The following is a 21275-nucleotide window of genomic DNA, read 5'->3' as shown; positions in this document are numbered from 1 at the left end:
ACTTGAAAAACAAACAAACAAACTTATAGCACTAGATTTGTGGATACCAGCAGTAGGGGATGGGGGTGGGGGAATTGGATGAAGACAGTCAAAAGGGATAGACTTCCAGTTATAAGATAACTAAGTACTAGGGATGTAATGTACAACATGGTAAGTATAATCAACACTGCCGTATCTTACATATGAAAATGGTTAAAAGAGTAAATCCTAAGAGTTCTTATCAGAAGGAAAAAAAAAAGTTTGACATTACTATTTTATTTTTTAAATTTTATTTTACATGTGCAGTTTTATTTCAGTTTGGAAATCATGCACGAAATATGATCTAATAAAAAATTCTAATCTAATATAAAAATTCTAATCTAATATAAAATTTTTTTTCTATTTCTTTAATTCTCTATATGAGATGATGGATGTTTACTAAACCTACTGTGGTCCTCATTTCATGATGTACGTAAGTCAAATCATGATGCTGTACACCTTAAACTTCTACAGTGCTGTATGTCAATTATATCTCAATAAAACTGGAAGAAAAAAGAAAAAGTGAGAAACTGCATGTAAAGTACCAAGTACAGGTCGTGGCTCATTTACAGCAAGGGGGCTAAAATCATCCTATTTTTTGCTCCTTTCACAAATACCATTATAAAAACACTGCTGCCTAAGTCATCTTCCTCAATTGTAAACCTGATCATTTCACATTCCTGCTTAAAACTCTGTAAACTGTTCCTTACAGGATAAACTACACAGAGGCCTATGAGACTTGTTACTGCCAACCTTTCCACCTCACTCTCCAAATCTCCTCTATCCTCCAGCCATACCAACTATTTGCCTTTCCCAAATCTTTCAACAGTCCCGATGCCTGTTTTCTCTGCCTGGAATATGCACCCCATCTAGGAAACTTCTACTTCTCCTTCAAGGTGCAGCTCAACTCTGAGAAACTGTTCCTGACTTTCACCTCTCCAGCCTGGCAGAGTTACAGGATTCTAACCTCCTGATCCCTTAAATTTATCACATAGCATACTAACGTTACATAAGCATAATGTTACATAATGTCACCTCCATCAGACAAGCTCTTTGGAGAAAATGACCTTTGTCTTATTCATATTTGTGTGGCACACAGTAGAATGCCTAAACATTCACCGACTAAATACAAACCTACTGGCAAATTTGACAACACATGACCACTTACACCGAGCTCTGAAGCCACTTCTGCTCTCTCAGAGTAACTCTGATGAGTACGCGAACAATATCCAAATGTAAAATGCATTGAATTTCTATCAAAGATTCAGAATGAGAAGTCATCTAGAATATTGTTCATTTGATTATCTCTAAATGCATGTTACTTACTGTCAATGTTTTCTGGTAATACGTAATCTTTGCCCGGACAGGATAGGGTTTATTACGAAAGTCCCTTTGGCAACTTGCTAAAGCTTGATTAGCACCATCACTATAGTGTGAGGGAAAGGAAGACAAACAAGAAACTTAAAGCTTCTCGATATGTTAAAAACTCACTATTTAAAATGATTAATGCCCAGAAAGGTCAAAACAAAATCAAGTTATGACAAAGCTTGGGATATTTGAAGTTATTTATGCAGAAAACACCAAGTTGACACATGAGTTTTTCAGGACTCTGGATAACGAAAGGAGCCAATGTTACCACGGCTGCCTGCCGGCAAGGGGAAGGGATACTCTTCCTCTCCACAAGACTAGGGCAGGGTCAGAGTCACATACGGTGCTTTCAAAAACGCAGATTCCTAGATCCCACCCTCAATCAGCTGAAGCAGAATCGCAAGGGGGAGGCCTGGACCTCTTGTTTAAATAGCTCAATGGGTGATCATGATGAACTACCAGAGTTACAAATCACTAAGGTAGGAAAGTAATTTTTCTTACAGTTGACTGACTGGCTAAAAGGTAATCCCCCCCAACAAACATGTGAAAATTAAAAATGTACATACCTGATTCATACACATTATAAATATACTAAACACTCGGAAGTTTTGTAGCCCACTGAGAATCTTTTCAATACAGCAATACAAAGGTTGAATGACATGGCACACATTGCTTATTCATTAGGTTGGTTAAGGCTCTGAACTTTATTTTTTAAAGATCCCTCTTAATAAAGGTGAAAAAACATGACTATTATTATCACTGAGAGCCAGGAATGTTTTAGCAACTTTAAAGGAACTATTTAATTTCAGGTTAACTACAACACATTTTTATGTTTGAAATTTAGGTGGTCCATAGAAAGAACTTTAAAGCAAAACCAAATTAAGATAAGACCTTTCCACTAAGTTACAAAAAACATCTCAAGGAAAAGAATAATCTTACTTCATCTGGAAAATGTTCAGATTTGAAACAATATATTTTATAAGGTTTCTAAAAAGAAGCTGAAATCAGGAATAATGTAAAAAATATACACTTACTTTTGATGGTCATATTGGATTTGTCCATTGTTGCCTATAATCACTATTGCAGGATTATTTTTCTATAAATAAAGAGAATGTATTTGTTTTAAAGTCCTTAGATCAAAGAAGTATAGATCATTCTGGGTGTGCTATAAGTTCTCTTACACCGCTAAAATCCTAAGACACTGTGAGCATGGGACTGGTGTGGGACTTATGGGAGCTCAGTAACAGGAGGACTAACTTGGCCTCAGCATTCAAGAAGCTCAATGTTAAAGCTCTCCTTTAAATTGCTAATTATGACCTCGGATAATCAGTGGACAAACTACTGACTGAAACAATGATCATCAGTCTTAGGGCTGCTAAAGCACAAGTTAATGTTTCCAATTCATAAGCACATTTTGCTCTTAACTGTTTTAGAGAAATCGGCTGATCAAAAAGTGTGATTAACATATATGAAAACATATCAACATGTGAGCTAGTAGTAGTTATGCACATATTTTCATGAAAACAAACAGTAATAATCTTCTAAACACTACTGGTCTCACCACCTACATCTGAATGACTCATGCTGATCCATCAAAATTATTAAGCATAAACAGGGTGATGGGGAGGTGGGTACTGAAAAGTTCTCAGACCTGAGGTTCCACTGTTACCTCAAGTTGGTAGATGACAAAGCATGAACTCCTAGCTTTAAATTTATAAATTCCCAGCTATATAAAGACTAATCATCACACTTAAAATACAGTTTGGGGTGTCCTCTACTATTAAACTGACAAAAGTGTTAAATAAGCTATATTGTTCACAGCCTAACTTTGTTAGCAAATATATTAAAATGGGTTAACAGTCCTGAAAACAAATATACCTTTCCATCATTGTCAAAAGAATCAAAAAATATTCCAACACCATTCCACATATCAGCTGATCCAAACACAGGACCCTCCAAGCCTTGATTTTCTGTATACCAAATTGCCTGTAAATACATAACATGGGACATTTAGAGACTAGTGGTATATGCATTTATACAAATTTTCCAAGTTAAAGAAATTACCATACCAGGCCATCAGCTCCAATTCGACCTCTTCCAGTGACTCGAAATGTCACCTCAACTTCCCAGTTCTCAAAGGCTGCTTTTGTCTTTGTCCACACCGATCCTCTTTGGCTTTTTAAAGATGGTGCTATTCGAATTTGATCTGAACTTGGAATAGCATCTAGAAATCAGGGAAGAAAAGTTTTGTTATAATTAGATAAAACTCAATGAATCACCACCAAACTGTTACATATACCTACTGAGACCTAAATTTAACTCAGTTACCTGTACAGTAATTTTGTTAGGAAAAAATTTCATGTTGACAGTTTCAGCTTTTAAATTTTAGCAGGTTTTGATACCCCCTCCTATCTTTTGAAGAGTGCAATATCTCTGCAAAAAGAATTAAAGCTGCAACCAAACACTAAAAATTCAAGGGGCAGCAGGGAGGAAATTACAGCTTGAAAGGCAAATCAACTATTTAATTCTCATGATATTCTTTTTCAAATACCTGAAAAATTTGCGTATTTTCTTTTTTAAAACTGCGATTTTTTTTTTTACCAGTTTACAAATGTTAGAAAGCTCAAAGAGTGTGAAAAGAACACACCACTAGGAATCAAGAGACTTATTCCTAGTCTCAGTTCAGCTGTGTGACTTTGAGCAAATAATTCTCTTACTCTCTCGGGCTCACCATATGTTCACCTGTAAAATGAAGGGGCTGGGCTCAATCACTTATATACACCCTAAAAGTTATATGCAAAATTTTGAGCATATATACATTCTTCTAGGGAGAAGGTCAATCAACTGAATTTCAAGTCAATAATCAGTTCTTCAGCATCAGGAGATTCTCAGAGAGAACAGTGATCCCCAAAACGATGGTCTGCATCTCCATTCACTTACTAGCTGTTTGATCGTAGGCAAGTTACTCCATTTCTCTAACAACCTCATAGGCATATAAGTGCTTATATATGTGCATATAAATATTTCAATAAATGTTAGCTGTTCCTATTATTGGACTAGATAATTATTAAAGCACCTATGAGGTCTAAATTTGAACAATTCTGGCACACCTTCTCAGATATTAACCAGTTCTGACGTTCTGACGTCCACGCTGGGACATAACTGTATTGTCTCTTTACAGGTAGGAAAAATTGACTGAAAGACAAGTTGAGATATTTTAGTAAGTTCAGCCACTATTTGTCACCATCACTTTCAAACACTTAAAGGTTTGGGGCAGTCATCACAGAAAAAGCACTGGATATAGAAATCAGAAGACCTGGATTTGAGTACTATTCTACTGACACTATCTATGTAACCTTTTCCAAGAACCTTAACCTTTCTGAACATCAGTTTTTTCCACCTATAAAACAGATAACACCTGCCTTGCCTACCAAGGATCTAATCAGAGCATGAAGAAGGTGAAAGAGCTCTGAGAGCTATAAAGGCTTACAAATTGCTGTTATCATTTTTGCCCTTATGGACCCAAGGAGGTGTACTGACAGTACAAAAGAACATGAGAGTTAAGAAAAAGAAACACCATAGATTTGGTCTTAATTTGGGGATGATGTAAGGGGACACGTTTAAACTAAATCTTAAAAATTTCTCTATTTAAAAAAATTGTTTTAAACGATGGCTCTCAGGGCAAAATGAAAGGGGAAAAAATGATCAGTGGAGTTAAGAAAGCTGTGAGACTGTAAAAATTACAGTGATAATGAAAGCAAGGGATACCCATAAGCAGTGATTCCCAGAGTCAACAGACAGAAAAGTCACTAGCTAAAATTCTAATCTCTTTATTTCAAATTCAATCTAGCCATACAACTTTCATTCACCCAGGTACATTATCTGACATTTCTGCAGCAGAAAAGCTTAGTTGGTTATAGGTTCTGAAAAGAGAGTCAACGTGACTAATTTAAGTAGTTGATTAACATTCCTAATTGGCTGATGTATGTGGTGTGAGCGTGAGAAAAAGAAGAGCAAGCCAGCAATGGAGAAATGCAGAAGTGAAAACATGTCAACACATTTACCACCACTACTGAAAAATTCATCGTCATTCCAAGAAAAGAAACAAAAATCCCCCAAACCTGTGTTTGGTACACCTGCATCATCTTTGTGTATTAAAACAATGCTACCTTGATAACAGTTGTCCAGCTACATACCCTCGATGAGTCGGCATATAATAAATGTCGGCTGAGTAACGAAATGCACTCTACTTCAAATATTTAATGACTTGGTCATTAAGTCAAATTGAAATTTATGCCTTTTAATTATACATTAATTTCAGTGAAATAGCACTTCCTAGAAGTGTGCTTCCTATTCAGCAACTACTTTCTAGAAATGGAACATTTTGTTTCAAGCACTCGACAATCTAAAACGATGTACACAAACCTTACATAAATGACTGCTTAATAACACATCAAGATGGAATTCAAACTGCCAGCGCTTCTTACCCCAGATAAAGGCATATGCCACTTGTTTCAAAGGTTGCATCTGATGGTCACTGAACAGAGTTTACAGCATGCCAAGTGCTACGGCTGATTCCTTAGTCAGAGGTGACACATCAGCACTAAAGTACAGATATGTTTCCTTTCACATACGTAAGTACCTAGCAAGGCTCTCTTACCCACTAACAGTGCTTAACAGTGCCAAACACATAAAATCAATAAAACATGGAGCACAGGTCATTTCAATTCCCCCCCCCCGCAAAAAACTAAAAACAAAACAGCTGTATATATAATGCTATTCTTAGCCTCAAGTTCTCAATCAACAACCCCCCATCCCTTCTTCTACTAAATAAAGCAACGAGTGTGACTATTAAATTACCCACTGTGTTAATACAAGAGAAAAGATCAAAGACCACACCAAGTCACTGAGAAAGGCAAACTTAACGTACAGTTCCAAGAGGGTGAGAAGAATGTCCTCCGACATAAAGACTTAAAGATTATTCTAAAGCCAACACATGCCACCTCTGAAGCCGTCAGGGGGCATCGGGTACAAACTGGAGCATTACCCACTGCTAACACCGAGGAGAAAAAGCAGGGGAGGGCCGAGGGGGAGCGGGAAAGAAGGTGGAGGGCTGCCAGACCAGGTCTCAGGTTCGGAGGAGACGTGGCGTTGGGGTGAGACGTGATGCCTAGAAGCGAGCTCAAGTGAGTACTTGGAAGTGCGGGAACTAACGAAAAACCTCTAGCCCAAACGGAAAGAACAGACGACATCAAAGAAGGGAGGAGGAAGGTCGAGTGGAGAGAATGTGGGAAAGACTGGGGGGCTGGCGGGGGGAACCTTGCGGACCAGAGCCGGCGTGCAGGCGAGGCTGCTGAGAAAGGTCCCCTCCACCGCGCATACGGGGTGCAGCGGGGAGAAGGTGAAGAGGAGGAGGCTCAAGGCGGGGAGGGGACCCGGGCCCCCCGACCTCTGCCCCGGCTTACTCCCCGCGTGGGCCCAGAAGGGCACGGTCCCGTCGCTCTGCACCAGGTGCGGCCCCTTGAAGCTGTATTTGTACTCGAAACGCCGATGTGGCTGCGCGCCTAGGGTGCCCGTGGCGCCGTCAGCTGCCGGGTGGCCTCCCACGCTGTCGCCCCCGACGAAAAGACAGAGCGACAGCAGCAAAGCGCAGAACAGCGGCCGAACTCCGGCCCGGGGACCCCTTTGCCTGGATCCCGCCATCTTGGATTCTGGGAAACGGGAGGCCGGCGGAAGGAGGAGGGGGCGGGCGCTGCCGCCGGCCAACAGGGCGCTCCATGATTGGCGGAGCCCGGGGGACCCCGAGGGCAAGGGTGAGCCCCGCCCCCAGCCTCCGCTGTCCAGGAGGCTGCTGGACCCAGAGCATCTGTGGGCGGGGCCTGGGGCGGCAAGGTCCGTCCGCTCCTCCTATCCTCTCCCAGGGCGGGAAAGGGACTGCAACATACCCTTCCCACCTGATGTGGAGTGTTGGAGGAGCAGATCCGAAGGCGAGGAGCTTCCTCCTGCCTCTTAACATACTCTGGAATTCTCGAGCTCTGACATGGAAGCAGCCTAAGTGTCCATGGACAGATGAATGGATAAAGAAGATGTGGCACATATATACAATGGAATATTATTCAGCCATAGAAAGAAACGAAATTGAGTTATTTGTAGTGAGGTGGATGGACCTAGAGACTGTCATACAGAGCAAGGTAAGTCAGAAAGAGAAAAACAAATACCATATGCTAACACACATATATGGAATCTTAAAAAAAAAAAAAAAAAACAGGTTCTGAAGAACCTGGGGGCAGGACAGGAATAAAGACGCAGACGTAGAGAATGGACTTGAGGACATGGGGAGGGGGAAGGGTAAGCTGGGACGAATTGGAGAGTGGCATGGACTTATATATACTACCAAATGTAAAATAGTGGGAAGCAGCCGCATAGCATAGGGAGATCAGCTTGGTGCTTTGTGACCACCTAGAGGGGTGGGATAGGGAGGGTGGGAGGGAGACACAAGAGGGAGGGGATATGGGGATATATGTGTATGTATAGCTGATTCACTTTGTTATAAAGCAGAAACTAACACAACAGTGTAAAGCAATTATACTCCAATAAAGAGGTTAAAAAAAATAAAATACTTAACTGTTTAAAAAAAAAAAAAGAATTCTTGAACCCTGACACCTGTGGACCCACCACATCAATCCTCCCTGACTATAATAAACCTTTCCAGTATTAGGTAGAAGAAAGGCATTCCTTTTTTTTTTTTTTTTTTAAACAGATCTCTTAAATTTATTTGCAAACTGTTTTTTTTTTTTTCACACACACACACTGTATTTTATTTTTACAAGAGATAAATAGACTGACACCAAACATTGTACATGGATGACCACAACAAAAGCAACAATGATTGCAATTACCAAACATGAAACACACTCATACTATGTCATAATATTGACAAGGCATTCCTTTTGACGTGATACCCATTGTTCAGTAGCTGGTTTTCATTAGGTGGACTTTGCAGAATCATGTCTTTCCAGAAACAAGGCATAATCGCGAATACTAATGGTCCTAGCCCCTGAGCTCCACCAACCTGTGTTAGGGCATTTCAAACTGGGAACCAGCAATCCACAGGCCCGGAGAGACCTAAGATCTTTTTGTTGGTGTTGAATCAGGTGTGAGTTTATCACTCAACCTTTACCATTCTCAAAATCTAATCCCAAGAGCTTGCCAAATTTTGAAACCATAGCAATAATGCATTCAAATGAAACTGAGTTTAGTTTTGATAAGAGGAATAATGTGCGGTGAAGGGAGGGAGAAATAGAACCTGGACATCTGAGATAGTATTGGTCTTTGATTCAACAAATAAGTTCTGCATTTTAAAGGGGAATCTCCTTTGCCTTACCTAGAAAAAATATTGTCAAAATATTAATGATCATCCAGAGTTTTGTTTTTCATAAATGTCTTACTGAATTTTTTTTCAAATCTGAGAATAAGCAGTATGATTTAAATAGTTTATTTCATTAGCTCTTCAAGTGTTCAGCAGGTGCTCTGTGCGAATTGTTCCATTTGTAGATTTTTTTTTTCTTTTTTTTGGGCCGAGCCATTTGCAGCATGTGGGATCTTAGTTCCCTGACCAGGGAATGAACCCACGCCCCCTGCAGTGGAAGCTTGGAGTCCTAACCACTGGACCACCAGGGAAGTCCCTGTAGATGTATTCTTGATGTACTTGTGGGGAGAGGTGAACTTCACGTCCTCTTATTCCTCCATCTTGACCCCTCTCCTCATTAGCTCTTTTTAAATTTTTATTTATTTATTTATTTTATTTTTGGCTGCGTTGGGTCTCCGTTGCTGCATGCGGGCTTTCTCTAGTTGCGTCGAGCGGGGGCTACTCTTTGTTGCGGTGCGCGGGCTTCTCATTACGGGGGCTGCTCTTGTTGCGGAGCATGGGCTCTAGGCGCGCAGGCTTCAGTAGTTATAGCACGCAGGCTCAGTAGTTGTGCCTTGCGGGCTCTAGAGCTCAGGCTCAGTAGTTGGGGCGCACGGGCTTAGTTGCTCCGCGGCATGTGGGATCTTCCCGGACCAGGGCTCGAACCCGTGTCCCCTGCATTGGCAGGCGGATTCTTAACCACTGTGCCACCAGGGAAGCCCCTCCTCATTACCTCTTAATGTGGGCTATGAGTACCACATTAGCCCTAGAAGCTGCATGCCCACATTACTTTAACTTATTTTTCATTGACCTCCCAACTTACCTCCAGATTCATGGGCCATTACTATTAAATCTCTTTCTAGTGCTCAAATCAAACCTTTAAGTTGAATATGGATTTATGGCTCCCCATTCTTCAGTCTTCAGATGTAACTAAATGAAAGTACACTCCTCATTACCACCTCAGCAACAGCAGGAACAAACATTTAGTGTCTGTATAGTACCTGTGGGTCATTGCTTCAGTCTCTTCAGGGTTTTCAATTCATAGGATTTAATCAGTTTACCTCCAATTCTTTCATCTCTGTGGGAACTAACTCTATGCCTTGCATAGAGTGAAAAAATCAATAAATGTTAAAGAAATGTTAAAGTTTATCTTTATGGCAAATACTTAATGCTTACTATATGCCAGAAACTGCACTAAGTGCTCTGCACATGTTAGCTTATTTATTTTATTTAAAAAAGTTTTTATTGAAGTATAGTTGATGTACAGTATTACATAAGTTACAGGTGTACAATACTGTATAGTATTCACAATTTTTAAAGGTTATACTTCATTTACAGTTATTATAAAATATTGGCTATATTCTCTGTGTTGTACAGTATATCCTTGTAGCTTATTTTATACAACAGCGTATTGAAATACTTGTTTCTCCAGCCTGCTGGGCATCTAATGAGAGGTAGGTAGAAATATTTGAGGAAGGAGTCACTTACCAAGTAAAAAGATAAAACCTCATGAGATGAAGGCTTTTCTTTTCCCTGTTTGTCCTTCCTTCTGCCTGAAATGCGTATGCAATGACGGACAGCAGCAGCCATCTTGTGACCATTAAGAATGATGGCCCAGGAAGCCAGAGGAACCCCATCTTTAGCAATTTTCTTGAGCCCCTCTGGCAGGGGAGTTCTGCCTATCTCCAGACTTCCGTCTTCTGAGATAAGACTCTCACTCATTTAAGCCGTTGTTTCCAGGTTTTGTTACCTGCAGCCCTAACTGGTACCATAGCTCACATGCACTGAGTGCTACTATGTATCAGGCAATGTTCTGGGTGGTAAACATACATTCACTCATTTAAGAGGAAATTAACCCAATGTTTTCATTTACTCTGCTGCTAGCTGTTTCATGTATAAGAAACAGTCCTCTTAACGTACTTGACTACCTTCCCTAAAATAACATGTTGGACATCTTAAAAGCTCTTCTCCAAGTTTTCGCCAATTATAAATATCCGTGATGAAGCACAAAGGCTTTGGAGTCAACTGACTGGGGGGTGACCCCTGGTTTTCCCAGCGCGTGGTCTTGGGCAACGTGTTTAGCCTCTCTAAAGCTTGGTTTCCTCATCTAGATAAGGGAGATTAATAACAGTACCTATGCCATTTAAAATTTTCCATTTTAGAAAGAATTCACTGCCTGGAACCCAGTAAGGTCTCAATAAACGTGAGCTATTCTGGTAACATCTTTTCCCTCTTCCACTGATAGCAAAGAGAAGCCTAACTCAGCCCCATTAAATCAGTCACATCACGGTTGCATTCATCAGGAAACACGGTCCATCACTTCTTCCCATCTCTTATTTTCTCCTCAAGGTAAGAAAATACACCCAAGTTGCAGTCGGGTTTGAACAGTGAACACTGAAGAACTGGCGACTTCATAGTAATGTAAACTGCCCGACATCTTTTAGGTAAGTAGCAGATAGTTTATGAATAGCCTCAAAGTCATTCCACAGATTTGGAAAGAGCAGAGCTAATATGACTAATTTGTGCTATTTTAATTGTATTACAGATGCTATAGTAGTTAGTGCTAAAGAATTTGCCAATTACATTTAAATTTGCAATTTAATTTCTTCATGGTTACCTTTCAGTCAATGAATAAAATATAGGTAAGAATTGCCTTGGATGCAGTTTAGGTTAGGACAGAGAAGGGAGAATGATGCTATATTTGGCACAGTATGTGTTGACATCATTTGTCTATGTATTAATATGTCATGTGTGGGTTAGGTATCCATAAGCTATCAAATAATATTTGTCTTAAGCAGTCGGTGTATGTGAAGATACTTTTCTTGGTCCTGTGATGTTTAAATAGACTAATTGACCCCATTCCAACCTTTAATATATAATTTTAAATTTGGAATTTTACCAAAATGTGAGATTTTGGTAAAAATGTAAAATGTAAATTACATCTTGGTAAATGTAAAATTAGGCCTTACACTTGAAAGAAGATATGTTGTTCACCTTAAAACAGAACTGTAACTTTTCTTCATATATGAAAAGGTCAGTCATAATATGACCCTTTATACTTCCATTGGGACAAAACATTATCTTTCATTCCTTGGACAAATTCAAGGTAAAGTTAAGAGGGGGGAAAAAAGGGAAGAAATAGGAGGCAGGAGAACAGAAAGCAAAAGAAGAGAGAAAGAAATGTTTGGAGAGGGGAGGAAAATGTTCTTATCTGAACTGTGATATCGTGAACCATTTTTGACCACAGAATAAATATTTGTAGATACTGATTTCCCAATGCAAAATGACAAAGACCAGTAAAGGGAGGTTAAGCAAAACATTTAAATTGGGAGTCAAAGTTGGATGTAAAGAAAGGGGACATTAACATAGGGAATAATTGCACCCCTCCACTATACATTAAAGAAGAATTGAACCAGAGCTTTTAGGAGTTTATTTCTCCGTTCTCTGGAGATAAAGTCTTTTGCACACATTTGGAATGCTGGAGCGTATTCAATATGGAAACTGAAAGAAATCTCAGTGACATGTGAGGCAATAACAAAACTTTGTCAGCTACTGGCTAGCTCAATAAGTAAAGGATTTTTTATTTAATTCTTTCAAAGTTGTGGCACCCATGGCAAGATGATGCTGGAAAGAGAATAATTTGTTAATAACAAATCTCCTGCAATGCAAATCTCCCACCAGACCAAAAAAATGCTTTATGCAATTTAGGTCAGAATTAGGGTTTTTTTCCTCTCCTCTCTCCAAAACAGCAAGCATATGGTAAAACCATATTATTTCAAACTTCCCGCTTTATACAAAATTAAATTCCAGGTGAATTAAAAACCTACATGTGAAAAAGCAAAATTATAAATCTTTTAGAGGAAAATATAAGTGAATATATTTATGACTTCAGTGTAGGAAAATATTTCTTTCAAACAAACACAAAAGCTCAACTCATAAAGAAGAAATATTGATACACTCACCTACTGAAAATTCACAAAAACTTTTATTCAACAAAAGGTACACTAAACAAAGTGGAAGAAAATGTCACATACAGGAAGAATATAATTTCTATGCATAAATCTGGCAAGGGATCAGTATCCAGAACAGAAGAAGAACTCCTTGAAGTCTATAAGAAAAAACATACATCCCGATTAAAAAAAAAAAAAAGGATTAGAATAAGCCATTCCCCCAAGAGGAAGTCTGAATTGCTAAGAAATAAATGTTAAGATTTATCCCAAGTAACGTGAATTAAATCAGAGAAATTGAAACTAAAATAATGGGATACCATTTCCTAGTTATCAGACTAGTAAAAGTTTAGAAGTATGATAATATCAAATACTGGCTAGTATATAGAGAAATGGGAACTTTCAGACACTCCCCTCACCAAAGGCACATATTCTTGTTAGCAAAGAGTCGGGGGTGAAATCTATAGTCCATGAGACACTTCAGTAGCTTTAGAATTCGATATGATAATCCTCATTTTTGCTTAAGCTAGTTGGAAAGGATTCCACTTAGTTGCAGCAAAAATGGTGTTAAAACTACAGTTACGTGTCAGTTCTTTGCTTGCATTAGTGGAATCTCATAATGACTTTGAATCAATTGTATTTGATAAGAGTAATGAAAATGGTATTGTCTGCTTGCTTCTTGAATGTGATTATCCATTCATACATGCATGCGTTTATTCCTATTTACTCATCAAATATGAGTGCTCCCATATATATGGAATCCAAAAAAAAAAAAAAGGTTCTGATGAATCTTGGGGCAGGACAGGAATAAAGACGCAGACATAGAGAATGGACTTGAGGATATGGTGAGGGGGAAGGGTAAGCTGGGACGAAGTGAGAGAGTGGCATGGACATATATACACTACCAAATGTAAAATAGATAGCTAGTGGGAAGCAGCCGCATAGCACAGGGAGATCAGCTCAATGCTTTGTGACCACCTAGAGGGGTGGATGGTGGGGTGGGAGGGAGGCGCAAGAGGGAGGGGATCTGGGGATATATGTATACATGTGGCTGATTCACTTTGTTGTGCAGCGGAGACTGGCACAGCATTGTGGGGCAATTATACTCCAATAAAGATGTTAAAAAAAAAAAAGCCACTATACTTCAAACTCCCAGTTTCCTCTAGTGCAGCGGTCCCCAACCGGCACCAGGGACCAGTTTCATGGAAGACAATTTTTCCATGGACCGGGCGTGGTTGGGGGGGGGGATGGTTTCGGGATGATTCAAGCGCATTACATTTATTGTGCACTTTATTTCTATTATTATTACACTGTAATATATAATGAAGTAATTATACAACTCACCATAATGCAGAATCAGTGGGAGCCCTGAGCTTGTCTTCCTGCAACTATATGTTCCCGTTTGGGGGTGACGGGAGACAGGGACACCCGAAGTGTGTTGCTTATGTCCATCTACTCTGTAATCTCGTTTTGGTTGCTGTCACTGCAGAAAACCCTGCTTTACAAAGAAAGGATGATGGAAATGGAAGCAGGCTTTTCAGTGCTTTTGTGGCAATCTCAGGATATTCTGCCGTGACTTTAATCCAGAACGTACGGAGATCTGAAGTTGTCTCAAACATACTTTTAAGGCCACCGTCATTTGCGATCTCAAGCAGTTGATCCTCTTCTAGCACGGACAAAGTCGATTCACCTGGTTTATTCACAAATGGGTCACAGATCCATTCCTTCCCAGTTCGGGGGTCTTTTGTGGTTGGGAAGTAATGCTCAAACTCTTTTGAAAGAGAGATAGATGTGCAGTTTTGAAGGTTTCATGGTTTTGTTGGATAGCTGGTTGCCACATATTATACAAAGTGGGCTTGGAGAATGTGAATCACCTGTTGCAATGAACCTGTAACTTAAGTAGGACTCTTGGTATTTTCTTTTAAATGCAGCTTTCTTTTTGTTGGCAGCCCTAGAGTCTTCTGCTGTCTCATCATTGGGTCGTCCCCCTTTTCAAAGAAGCTCTCCAGCAACATTTGTTTTTTTACTCATTTTGGCTAGGGTTAGCTTGTGGGCTTACCAAGACTGTGACTGAGACAAGTGCACAGTGTGGGAAAGAGGCGCAGATGGAAGTGGTAAATAAAATAATGGGCAGGCCATGCGTGGACTAAAATAAGTGTCGAATTCTGACTTAAAGGCTGCCACCAGATGCGGCTTAACTGTCACTTGCCACTCACTGATAGGGTTTTGATATGAGTCTGCAAGCAATTTATTTATCGTGGTCTCTGTGCAGTCAAACCTCTCTGCTAATGATACTCTGTGTTTGCAGCCGCTCCCCAGGGCTGGCATTGCCGCCTCAGCTCCACCTCAGATCATCAGGCATTAGATTCTCATAAGGAGCTCGCAGCCTAGATCCCTCGCATGCGCAGTTCACAGGTTTGTGCTCCTATGAGAATCTAATGCCGAGGTTGATCCCACAGGGGGCGGAGCTTAGGCGGTGGTGAGGGTGATGGGGAGCGGCTGTAAATACAGATGAATGGCTCACTCGCCCCGCCACTCACCTCCTGCTGTGCGGCCTGGCTCCTAACAGGCCATGGACCAGTACCAGACCATGGCCCCGGGGTTGCGGACCCCTGCTCTAGTGGACTTTCTGTTTATAACAGCCCCTCCCAACTTTCCCTTCTCCTCAACAAAAAGTTTCTTCTCCTTTCTTTGCTGGACTTGCATGTGGTTTACTATAGATGTGTGTCTTGAATTGCAGTTGTTTTCTGTTCCCAAATAAACTTGCTTTGCTGGTATAATAAAAAAAGTGTTGAGTGCTCCGCTATACTAGAGGCAAGGTAGTAGGAATATAACTTCCTGGGAGATTTCAGATTTAAGCTTAAAAAATTGTTATAAAATGTTAATAGGGGCTTTCCTGGTGGCGCAGTGGTTAAGAATCCGCCTGCCAATGCAGGGGACACGGGTTCGAGCCGTGGTCTGGGAAGATCCCACATGCCGCGGAGCAAATAAGCCCGTGCACCACAACTACTGAGCCTGCGCTCTAGAGCCCGCGAGCCACAACTACTGAGCCCACAGGCCTAGAGCCTGTGCTCTGCAACAAGAGAAGCCCACGCACTGCAACGAAGAGTAGCCCCCGCTCACCGCAACTAGAGAAAGCCCGCGCACAGCAACGAAGACCCAACTCAGCCAAAAAAAAAAAAATTTAATGGGATGCTTTCAGCTGCAAGAATGAAAAAACTCAATTTGAAATGGCTGAAACAATAGGGAAACCTGGCATTGGACAGAACTGTAAGTTAGAGGTAGGTAGGGCTGGATGCAGGAAGGTATAAGCCGTCTCTGCTCTGCATCTTGGAAATGTCTGTGGCCCTACCTTGCATTGACTTTGTCCTCAGGTTTCTCTCCAAGTTCTAAGATGGCGGTTCCTTCCTCATGTTCCATGAGACATAGAAAATCTCTCTTCCAACCTTGGAATAAAATTTCCGCCCTTCATTTGATGAGGTCCACTTAGGTTACATGTCCATCTTTGGAACATTAACAGTAGCCAGGGGAAGACCATGCACTGACTCAGTTACTGGTAAAGAGCATGGGATTAGGAGGTGTGGTTAAGAACAATGGTTCTCAAACTTTAGTGGGATTCAGAATCACCTGGGGAGCCCCACGCCCAACATTTCTAGATAACATAGTAGGCTGAGGATAGGATGTAAGAATTTGCATTGCTAACAAGTTCCAGGTGATGCTAATGATGTTTGTCTGGGGACTACGTGTTGAGAATCACTGGCCTAGACGAATCATGGTCTATCCTAGGAGCTGAAGATGGGGTCGGCTCCCGAGCCACATGGGCTATATGTGTGAGGGGTGAATATCCAGCCAAAGCCAGGAGATCAGGTCAGAAGGAAGAAGGTTGAAATGAAAGACGGAAGGCAACCAACAATGTCTCCACTGTTTAAGCAACAACATGATAATGTCTTATAGAGTTTATAGATTACTAAGGATGCAAAATGCAAGAGTGATCTAAGTTAGGAGGATGTGATAACATGATTATAAGAACAAAGAGTTTTCAGTTCAAGATTACACTATAGTTTCAATAATCAGTTTTTAATCAACAAGTAGACAAGACGTAAGGTTTCTAAGGAAGGTGAACGTGGAGCTGTGTCAAGTCTCTACGAAGAACAGTTGCTCTACTTTCTGGATCACCTCTTCTGGTTTACAGAGTTACTCTTGTCTTTGCAAGGCTAGTGCGTAACTGCTAAGGCAGGACTACAAAGCAATTTGTTTAAATTCTTCTCCGGATGGTTTTCAATGGGGTTGCCTTTTTATATGTGAGGATGTGATAATGGAATGTTTAATTCCTCCGTTTTTTTTTTAATCAGTTGTATCTGTACCTGTTACCCAAAGCATGTGAAAAAAATAAAAAGGTGTTTCCCAAAGTGTGCTTAAAACTCACTGGTGTCAAGAGATACTATGAGGTACTGTGAGAATAAGAATTCTACAAGCAAATAAGTTTAGGAGACTTGAATTTTTTAAAGTGTGAAAAGCTCATAAAAGCTCTTTACTTCTGAAGCCCAATTAATTTTGATTTAACTCAACATTTCCCAAGGTTATTTGATTACAGAATCCTTTTTGCACAACACTTAGTAATATACTGTAGGCCTTCTGTCATGTGGAACAGACTTAAAGGAATGTTGAACAAAACTACTTTTTAAAAAAATTTATTTTATTGAAGTATAGTTGATTTACAATGTGTTAATTTCGGCTGTACAGCAAAGTGACTCAGTTATACATATATATATTCTTTTTCATATTCTTTTCCATTGTGGTTGATCACAGGATATTGGATATAGTTCCCTGTGCTATACAGTAGGACCTTGTTTATCCATTCTCTATATAATAGTTTGCATCTGCTAATCCCAAACTCCTAATCCATCCCATATCCCCACTCTCCCCTCCCCCTTGGCAACCATAAGTCTTGAACAAAACTACTTTAAAACACTGTCAAAGAAAATCTCAGTTTCCATGGGTAACCACTCCAAGATTTACCAAACCTCTCTAAAAGCAAATCACTCTGATGGCTTATTGAAGGTACCATAGTCAAAGTCAATTTCCTGGTTTTTCCCACATACCATGATTAAGCTATGAACAAATGTAATTAAATGATTCTCATATAACCTTTCTAATAATTCCTATTCTGACTACTACAGTTGAACAGAATGAGGGCTGCACGATGCCTTATACACAATAGATGCCTAAATATGTTTAAAGGCGATACACAGCTGAGGAATATAATCATGAACACACAAAGCTGTATATGTAATCAGTCAAGCATTCTGATAGACTAGGATTTCAGCAGTTTGCAGACAACTCCTTCAGAATCTGAATGAATTTTTTGAGGTGCTGAATCACCAATGATGTTTATTTCTAATTCGATCCAGTTCAATTTCCTAAACACTTTTTGGATGGATGCCTGTGAGATTCCAGGCTCTGTACTATTTTGAGTTTGATACTTTAATGTTGAGGACTATTAATAATATTTAAGATTTTAAGACAGTTTTTTTTAATCTTCTGGAACTACACTCAATAATTTCATTATAGTCTAAATGAATAAAAATCTAGTAATGCTAAATGTATGCTTTCATGACAAATCTCATTCAATACCTGCACTTACTCATATTTTACTTATTTCCAAAGCCATTTCAAGAGGCATCCCATTAGGTGCATTCTAAGAGTCCCTCCTTTCCACTAATCTTGCTTTGAGGCCTGTATAATGTTAGGGAAAATACTACAGGGCCCCAACATTTTCCCCCAAAGTGTTTACTTTGTTTTTTTAAAAATAGTTTCTTCCATTCCCTTGCTTGTCCATAACTGGTCCATGAAGCCTTGTAATTGTGTAAATGCATAGAGCAAAAATCTGCAGTTATGATAAAAATATGTACTTAAATTGAAAGCATGAGTTATCAAAGACAAATGGGTGCAGGCTCCTGCACCAGAATGAATCTGCTCAATATTGACATAGCGAATTGTCCGGAGGAGATTAAACTGCAACTCGAAAAGCAGGCAGAGGAACAGTGAGTGACAGGGGCTTTATGGGGGGGCAGTGCCTCCCAGTGGGAGAGTTCATCTTCTTCCTCAAAGAGACGCCTTCAGGGATCATGTAACTTGAATTCCCTGTGAATTCAGTGTCATCTTAGCTTGACCAGCTCTGGAAGAACATATTAACCTCCGCTTGTGATTTTCAGAAAACCATTCTAATTTAGCAAGTAATTAAGGGTCACATGCAGGATAAAGAGCTAGATAATCTTGGATTACCCACAGGAAGCTTTGTCTCCAAGGCAACCCCCAATGGAGGAGCTGTTAATTCGAAGGCCAGTCGGTTAATGAACTGGGAATGGTAACTGGCTCTCAGACCCGGTCGAACCAGGGAAATGGAAATAACAATTATATTGCTATTGAATGATTCAGTGGTAGAAAATAAATGCTTCAAAAGCCAGCGGAGGCAAACCATTTCAAGAAAGGATATAAATTGTCACTGTTCTGCTAGACCAAGCCTAGGGATCTAAAATTAGCTTATCTTGAATTCAAGCTTTGCCAATCTTTATTTATGAATTTTAGCCTCATCTCCAGCTGAATCCTCTGGTTTCAGTGCTTTCTATGACCTAATTACCCCACAGCCTCATTTCTCCAGAGGGGCAGCCTCAGTAACCAGACCAGGCTGGGAGAGTGGCCCAAGGGACCTTTGGAAGAAGAGACAAAAGTGGCATTGTCCATCAGAGTCTTTGATATCTCATGCTGGGCTAAAAAATAAGATAAGGTCGCACAGATGAGCACCCTTAGAGGATTTTTAGGCCAGGTTGGTAAAGGTGGAGGGGAAGCATGCAGCCGACCTAATGAGAGAGGCTGGGATAGGATGAGCAGAAAAACAAAGGCAGCCCCACTCGGAAAACTCAGAGGGACAGAGTGGAAAATTGAAGTGCCCTTGCTGATTTCTTACGGCTCCTCTCTTTTTGTTTTTCCCAATGGCCAAGTTTGGGTCTTACGTTCTCCATAAAGCTTTCTACAAATCTTGAGCCCTTATTTACTTCTCTTCTCTAAACGTTCACTGAACCACATTTCACACTCAACTGTATATTGTTTCAAGGCTTATTAACAGTTTCACCTGCCCTGATTTTGTGTCTCTTGGCTTGTAAGTCATGGTATATTTATTCAGTATTCTAGAAACATGTACTGAGACTCAAGGGTGAGGTGGGCACCATGCTAAATGCCGGCGATACAGAGATGAATAAAATGTGGTGTCTGACAGAAGGACCTCACAGTGAAGGGAGTGAAGGAGGCAGGTAAGCGAGCAGAAATGTGTCGTGAACTGAGAGGGATGTAGACGCAGCTGGACGTACCTCTGGTGCCGTATATTCTTGGATGTTCCATAACAAGAAAGAGAGCTAGTGACACGAAAGATGATTTATCACCAAGGTCAATGGCCTGGTTGACGACAGCACCGTGAAGAAAAGTTTTGAGGACATACTGGCAGTGAAACCTTTTAGCTCATAATCACCAAGTCAAGAAAAAGAAGAAAAGCAGAAAGTAGTGAATTTCTGGGTTAAGGTAGAAAAGGGTAAGGAGCAAGGAAGATATTTTGGTGAAGATTTACTCTAGCCTCCTTGCCAGGAATATAAGACCATCACGATGTGTTTTCAGGGTCTGCCGAGGTATACATCCTTCTGAGCTAATTCTTCCATCAGGACGGATTTGAGTGTGTGAGAGAGGAGAGTGAGCCCAAACCCACCAGGTGTAGATGACAGGAAATGGAAAGAGAATGCACCTTTTTTTAAATAATTAATTAGTTAATTAATTTATTTTTGGCTGTGTTGGGTCTTCATTTCTGTGCGAGGGCTTTCTCTAGTTGTGGCAAGCGGGGACCACTCTTCATCGCGGTGCGCGGGCCTCTCACTATCGCGGCCTCTCTTGTTGCGGAGCACAGGCTCCAGACGCGCAGGCTCAGTAGTTGTGGCTCACGGGCTTAGTTGCTCCGCGGCATGTGGGATCTTCCCAGACCAGGGCTCGAACCCGTGTCCCCTGCATTGGCAGGCGGATTCTCAACCACTGCGCCACTAGGGAAGCCCCAAGAATTCACTTTAAATGTGGCACTAAATTGGAAAAGGACAGGTTTCACAGTCATAGGGAACTAGTCTTAGGATTCCATGAAACAGATGTAAAGCCTGATGGGATTTATGAAGATTGGATGTTTATTTAGAAAGCTGTTTTAATGATAAAAGAATGAAGGACCAATTTTGACAAAAAATGAGAAAGACCAAAGGACACCTATGGGAATCCCTTGGTGGTCCAGTGGTTAGAACTTGGCACTTTCATGGCCGGGGCCCAGTTCAAGCCCTGGTTGGGGAAATAAGATCCCACAAGCTGTGTGGTGTTGCCAAAAAAAAAAAAAAAAAAAAAAAAAGAAGGAAACGTATCTGACAGAATAAAGCTCAGAATGCTCTGGGGAGGTGAGACCCAAGTAAGATCGCTGAGGGAGAAGCAGGGCCCCAAAGAAGGGCCAAAGAAAT

General features: G+C 40.6%; 1 protein-coding gene and 1 long non-coding RNA gene across 4 annotated transcripts in view; one reads left to right on the top strand and one right to left on the bottom strand.

Moving 5' to 3' along the window:
* The window catches only part of LMAN1 (lectin, mannose binding 1), a 29247-nt gene extending 22129 nt beyond the window's left edge, over positions 1–7118 (bottom strand). Inside the window, exons 1-5 of the mRNA XM_082352992.1 lie at positions 6852–7118; positions 3456–3610; positions 3265–3372; positions 2421–2482; positions 1345–1444 (exon numbers count right to left, since the gene is read on the bottom strand). Coding sequence (XP_082209118.1) covers positions 1345–1444; positions 2421–2482; positions 3265–3372; positions 3456–3610; positions 6852–7089 — 663 coding nt within the window. The 5' untranslated portion in view covers positions 7090–7118. The remainder of the gene's footprint in view (positions 1–1344; positions 1445–2420; positions 2483–3264; positions 3373–3455; positions 3611–6851) is intronic.
* The window catches only part of LOC309610315, a 61935-nt gene continuing 44276 nt past the window's right edge, over positions 3617–21275 (top strand). The window contains exons 1-2 of one of the 3 annotated variants that reach the window (XR_014233841.1): positions 3617–6572; positions 11144–11238. This is a non-coding gene — a long non-coding RNA (uncharacterized lncRNA). Of the gene's footprint in view, positions 6573–7113; positions 8116–8327; positions 11239–21275 lie in introns of those variants that run through there. The other 2 variants (XR_014233842.1, XR_014233843.1) reach the window with 2 other exon arrangements.

This window comes from Balaenoptera borealis (assembly GCF_965194805.1).
Source record: "Balaenoptera borealis genome assembly, chromosome: 14".
NCBI classification, from domain to species: Eukaryota; Metazoa; Chordata; class Mammalia; order Artiodactyla; family Balaenopteridae; genus Balaenoptera; species Balaenoptera borealis.
This window is presented reverse-complemented; position numbering and strand designations above follow the sequence as displayed.